General features: G+C 47.4%; 1 protein-coding gene across 1 annotated transcript in view; it reads right to left on the bottom strand.

Moving 5' to 3' along the window:
* LOC143298960 (transforming growth factor-beta-induced protein ig-h3-like) overlaps window positions 1–7500 on the bottom strand; it is a 123163-nt gene that overhangs the window by 13210 nt on the left and 102453 nt on the right. The window contains exon 9 of the mRNA XM_076612013.1: window positions 2679–2888. Within this exon, the coding sequence (XP_076468128.1) occupies window positions 2679–2888 (210 nt within the window). The remainder of the gene's footprint in view (window positions 1–2678; window positions 2889–7500) is intronic.

Genomic DNA, 7500 nt, shown 5'->3' on the forward strand with positions numbered 1-7500 from the left:
GGGGTTATAGGTCGATCAAATCAAATCATACTGCCAGGGTCATAGGTCAATCAAATCAAATCATACTGCCACAGGGTCAGAGGTCAATTAAATCAAATCATACTGCCAGGGTCATAGGTCAATCAAATCATACTGCCATGGGGTCATAGGTTAATCGAATCAAACCATATTGTCACAGGGGCATATGACAGTCAAATCAAATCACACTGCCAGGGGGTTATAGGTCAACCAAATCAAATCATACTGCCACGGGGTCATAGGTCAGTCAAATCAAATCATACTGCTACGGGGTTATAGTTCAATCAAATCAAATCATACTGCTACGGGGTTATAGCTCAATCAAATCAAATCATACTGCCTTCAAATCAAACCGTACTGTCACATGGTCTCAATCAATCACATCAAATCATACTGTCACGGGGTTACAGGTTAATCAAATCAATTCATACTGCCACATGGTCATTGGTCAATCAAATCAAATCATACCACCACAGGGTCAAAGTTCATTCCAATCAAATCAAATTTCACTGCCACGGGGTTATAGGTCATTCAGATCAAATCACACTGCCACAGGGTCATAGATCAGTCAAAATCAAATCATACTGTCACAAGGTCAGAGGTCAATGAAATCAAATCATACTGTCAAGGTCATAGGTCAATCAAATCATACTGCCATGGGGTCATATGTCAATCGAATCAAATCACACTTCCACGGGGTTACAGGTCAATCGAATAAAATCACACTGCCACAGGGTCATAGGTCAGTCAAATCAAATCATACTCGTAGGTGGAATAGGTCAATCAAATCAAATCAAATCAAATCAAATCAAATCAAACTGCCTTCAAATCAAACCGTACTATCACACGGTCAGAATCAGTCACATCAAATCATACTGCCACAGGGTCACAGATGAATCAAGTCACACTGCCACGGAGCTATAGGACTTTCACATCAAAATCATACTGTCACGGGGTTATAGGTCAGTTACATCAAATCATACTGTCAAAGGGTTACAGGTTAATCAAATCAAATCATACCGCCACCGGGTCAAAATTCATTCAAATCAAATCAAATATCACGACCACGGGGTTATAGGTCAATCATATCAACCATACTGCCAGGGGTTTATAGGTCATTCAAATCAAATCATATTGACAGGGTCATAGGTCAATCAAATCATACTGCCATGGGGTCATAGGTCAACCGAATCAAATCATACTGCCAAGGTTCATAGGTCAATTGAATCAAATCATACTGTCAGGGGTTATAGGTCAATCGAATCAAATCACACTGCCAGGGGTTTATAAGTCAACCAAATCAAATCATACTGCCACGGGGTCATAGGTAGGTCAAATCAAATCATACTGCCTTCAAATCAAAACATACTGTCACAGGGTCACTATCAATCAAGTCACACTGCCACGGAGCTATAGGTCTTTCATATCAAATCATACTGTCACGGGGTTACGGGTTAATCAAATCAAACCATACCACCACCGGGTCAAAGTTTAATCAAATCACAGTATGATTTGATTTGAATGACCTGTAACCCCGTGGCAGTGATATTTGATTTCCACGGGGTTATAGGTCATTCAAATTAAATCATACTGCCACGGGGTTATAGGTCATTCAAATCAAATCATACTGCCACGGGGTTATAGGTCATTCAAATCAAATCATACTGCCACGGGGTTATAGGCCATTCAAATCAAATCATACTGCCACGGGGTTATAGGCCATTCAAATCAAATCATACTGCCACGGGGTTATAGGTCATTCAAATCAAATCATACTGCCACGGGGTTATGGGTCAATCAAATCAAATCATACTGCCACAGGGTTATGGGTCGATAAAATCAAATCATATTGCCACAAGGCCATAGGTCAATCCAATAAAATCATACTGGCAAGGTGTTATAGGTTAATCAAATCATACTGCCACAGGGTTATAAGTCAACCAAAAGCATATCATACTAACATCAGATCAAATTATACTGCCAAAGGGTCATGGGTCAATCAAATCATACTGCCATCAAATCAAATCATATTGCAACAGGGTCAGAATTGATTGTTATCATTATCATCATCATCATCATCAGCATCATCATTAACAGTTGGTATAATCTGCTACCCTGTTCCGGCAAGGTATCATCACAACATACATTCATATACACACAGGGATAAAAGGGGGTGCAAAAAAAAAAAAAAAAAATGTGTGTGTGTGTGTGTGTGTGTGTGTGTGTGTGTGTGTGTGTGTGTGGAGAGAGAGAGAGAGAGAGAGAGAGAGAGAGAGAGAGAGAGAGAGAGAGAGATTCAAAAACTTAATTACTCAAAGATAAAGATTTTAGGCATCGCCCAGTCTTCCAATCTGTCCTTGTGGCAACAATAACAATAAGAACATTAACGATAACGACACAAAAATAATAATTTTGTCAACACTGCTACATCCACTGCTACTACAACGAAGAATGATCACCACCATCATCATTAACATCGTAAAAAGTAATAAAACGAACGCATTCAAACATTCATATCCATACACATGCACACACTCTCTCCACCCAACACACACACACACACACACACACATACACACACATATATACTTATGCACATACAGAGAGAGAGAGAGAGAGAGAGAGAGTACTACACAACACACTGTGGCCCCACAACGTACCAGCATCGGGCAGGAGGACCTTGTCAATGCCGTGAAGGATGCCATTGGTGGCCACGTGGTCCTGGTCCACCACCCGCGCCCCATTGGCCTTCAGCCCGCCACGTGTGCAGCGGAACAGCACGCGGCCCTCGTCCAGGGTCTTGAGGCCCACCGACACCACGATGGCGTCTCCACAGTACACCCCCTTCACCACGTGGTGTCGGATCACCTCTAGAGGGATGGGTAGAGGGTTGGGGGGCGGAGGGCGGGGGGTGTGGGGGGGGAAAGGGCGGGGACACGAGACACCATCAGCATTGCAACATGGAGCGGTGCCTTAGTGATAAGTCGAGTTCGCGTATTCGATTTTGTTGTTGTTTTGTTTTCAATAGGAAAACAAATAAAATTGCTGGCAGACAAAATACACACCAAAAAAAAAAAAATGGGTAGCGCTTTCAGTGCAGCGACGCGCTCTCCCTGGTGAGAGCAGCCCGAATCTCACACAGAGAAATCTGTTGTGACAAAAATGAGTGATACAATAATACGATACAATGCAGATCCTCTAAAATTTGAACATGTTGCTCCCCTCTTCGGTTTCCGTTTCTCAAGGAAGGTGTCACTGCGTTCGGGCAGATCCATGATGTACGCTGCACCACGTCTGCTAACTCTCTCCATACGAACGGCGAAAGAGACGACGTTAACAGCGTTTCATCCCAATTACCATCATCAAAATATTGCAAGTGGAAGGCTCTTATACTGAAGAGGTGAATGTTGACAAAGAATACCACAATTCTGATGACGGAAGCTAAAGGCTGGGTCATTCAGACACCCACTGGACATCCGAGGGGTCTGTGTGGAGGAGAAGAGAGGACTGGCCGTACTGAGTGAGCTAAGCAGATGCCTGACAAACAGCATAACCCAACGCGCTGAGTCAGGCCTTGGGTGAATGTTTATATATATATATTTGTGCACCTATCGGAGTGGGTTTGGTTTAAATAATCTTTAATTATTCAACAATACACATGATTACAATGCAATGAATAACAAAAGAGCATCAACAAGCTTAAAGCTTATACTGTGCTCACAACGTTGCACTTCAATTTTATCATGACGGCTGATGAACCATATTATGACTTGTATCAAATAACATTCATAAACAGTAAGTAATGAAATAAAACAAATAAACAAACAGTACATAATACAGTAAAATAATGCTAATATCAATATTAACATGAGATTAAATTTATTATCACCAAAGTAATTGGCCTAACAGAAGAAAAACACGAAGAAGAAGAAGAAGAAAATTTAGAAGAATGGAGGGTAAGGTGGTGGAGGAGGGGGAACAGAGGGGAGAGGAGAAATTCTAACAGATCATTGGCCAATCCATTCACTTTGAATATTTGGTCAGTCAAATAAATTCAACATATACTTTACGAATAGAATCATGTTGTACCCTTTCTTCACAATACTTTCTTCACAGTGGGTTTTTTTTTTACATAATTTTGCCAGAGGACAACGCTCGCCGTCACACTATACTGCAGTACACTGAAGTACACTACACTGCAGTACACGACACGACACGACACAACACAACACAACACAACACAGCACTGCATCACACCACAATCCGAATCTGACAAGGTGACGATATGGTTGTGACGAAGTGCGTCGTGAACAATCCCTCGGTGTTATACTACACTACACTACACTTGACTACACTCCATTTTGTTCTGCTGCACTAGGCTACTAAACTACACCGCACTACACTACTACACTACACCACACCACACTACTACACTACACCACACTACTACACTACACCACACTACTTCACTACACCACACCACACTACACTGCTACACTACACCACACCACACTACACTACTACACTACACCACACCACACTACATGACACTACTACACTACACCACACTACTACACTACACCACACCACACTACACTACTACACTACACCACACCACACTACATGACACTACTACACTACACCACACTACTACACTACACCACACCACACTACACTGCTACACTACACCACACCACACTACACCACACTACTACACTACACCACACTACTTCACTACACCACACCACACTACACTACTACACTACACCACACTACACTGCTACACTACACCACACCACACTACACCACACTACTACACTACACCACACTACTACACTACACCACACCACACTACACTGCTACACTACACCACACTACACTACTACACTACACCACACCACACTACACTACTACACTACACCACACTACACTGCTACACTACTCTACTACACTACACTACACTGCTACACTACACCACACTACAATCCCACACTACACCACACTATACTGCTACACTACACCACACTACACTGTTTCACTACTCTACTACACTACTACTCTACTACACTACACCACACTACACCACACTACACTGCTACACTACACCACACTACACTACCACACTACACAACCACACTACACCACACTACACTGCTACACTACACCACACTACACTGCTACACTACTCTACTACACTACACCACACTACAATACCACACTACACTGCTGCACGACACCACACAACACTGCCATCTGGATGTGACAGGGTGATGATGTGGATGTGACCAGTTGCGTTCTGAATAATCACTCAACGTCACATTCCACCCCACCCCACCCCAGCCCACATTACCCGACCCCAGTGCACTGCACTCCACTGCATGATACTACATGATACTACACTACAGTATACTACACGATACTCCACCCCACTACACTACAATCTGAATCTGACTGAGTGTGACGAGAAGCGTCACGAACAATCGCTTAACGTTACACTCCACTCCATTCCACCCCACTCTACTTCAGCACACTCCATACCACCCCACTCTACTTCAGCACACTCCATTCCACCCCACTCTACTTCAGCACATTCCACCCCACTCTACTTCAGCACACTCCACTCCACTCTACTTCACCACACTCCACTCCACTCTACGACACAACACTCCATTCCACCCCACACCACCACACTAAACTCCACCACATTCCACTACACAAAACACTCCACTCCACTCTACTTCACCACACCCCACTCCACCCCACTCTACTTCACCACACCCCACTCCACCCCACTCTACTTCACCACACCCCACTCCATCCCACTCTACTTCACCACACCCCACTCCACCCCACTCTACTTCACCACACCCCACTCCACCCCACTCTACTTCACCACACCCCACTCCATCCCACTCTACTTCACCACAACCCACTCCACCCCACTCTACTTCACCACACCCCACTCCACCCCACTCTACTTCACCACACCCCACTCCACCCCACTCTACTTCACCACACCCCACTCCATCCCACTCTACTTCACCACACACCACTCCACCCCACTCTACTTCACCACACCCCACTCCATCCCACTCTACTTCACCACACCCCACTCCACCCCACTCTACTTCACCACACCCCTCTCCATCCCACTCTACTTCACCACACCCCACTCTACTTCACCACACCCCACTCCACCCCACTCTACTTCACCACACCCCACTCCATCCCACTCTACTTCACCACACCCCACTCTACTTCACCACACCCCACTCCACCCCACTCTACTTCACCACACCCCACTCTACTTCACCACACCCCACTCCACCCCACTCTACTTCACCACACCCCACTCCACCCCACTCTACGACACCACACCGCACTCCACCCCACTCTACGACACCACGACACCACACCGCACTCCACCCCACTCTACGACACCACACCGCACTCCACCCCACTCTACGACACCACACCCCACTCTACGACACCACACCCCACTCCACCCCACTCTACGACACCACACCCCACTCTACGACACCACACCCCACTCCACCCCACTCTACGACACCACACCCCACTCTACGACACCACACCCCACTCCACCCCACTCTACGACACCACACCCCACTCTACGACACCATACCGCACTCCACCCCACTCTACGACACCACACCCCACTCCACCCCACTCTACGACACCACACCCCACTCCACCCCACTCCACCCCACTCTACGACACCACACCCCACTCCACCCCACTCCACCCCACTCTACGACACCACACCCCACTCCACCACACTCCACCCCACTCTACGACACCACACCCCACTCCACCCCACTCCACCCCACTCTACGACACCACACCGCACTCCACCCCACTCTACGACACCACACCCCACTTCACCCCACTCCACCCCACTCTACGACACCACACCCCACTTCACCCCACTCCACCCCACTCTACGACACCACACCCCACTCCACCCCACTCTACGACACCACACCGCACTCCACCCCACTCTACGACACCACACCCCACTCCATCCCACTCCACCCCACTCTACGACACCACACCCCACTTCACCCCACTCCACCCCACTCTACGACACCACACCCCACTCCACCACACTCCACCCCACTCTACAACACCACACCCCACTCCACCCCACTCTACGACACCACACCGCACTCCACCCCACTCTACGACACCACACCCCACTTCACCCCACTCCACCCCACTCTACGACACCACACCCCACTCCACCCCACTCTACGACACCACACCCCACTCCACCCCACTCTACGACACCACACCGCACTCCACCCCACTTCACCACACTCCACCCCACTCTACGACACCACACCCCACTCCACCCCACTCTACGACACCACACCCCACTTCACCACACTCCACCCCACTCTACGACACCACACCCCACTTCACCCCACTCTACGACACCACACCCCACTCCACCCCACT

The sequence above is a fragment of the Babylonia areolata genome, chromosome 24 (assembly GCF_041734735.1).
Source record: "Babylonia areolata isolate BAREFJ2019XMU chromosome 24, ASM4173473v1, whole genome shotgun sequence".
Classification (NCBI taxonomy): Eukaryota; Metazoa; Mollusca; class Gastropoda; order Neogastropoda; family Buccinidae; genus Babylonia; species Babylonia areolata.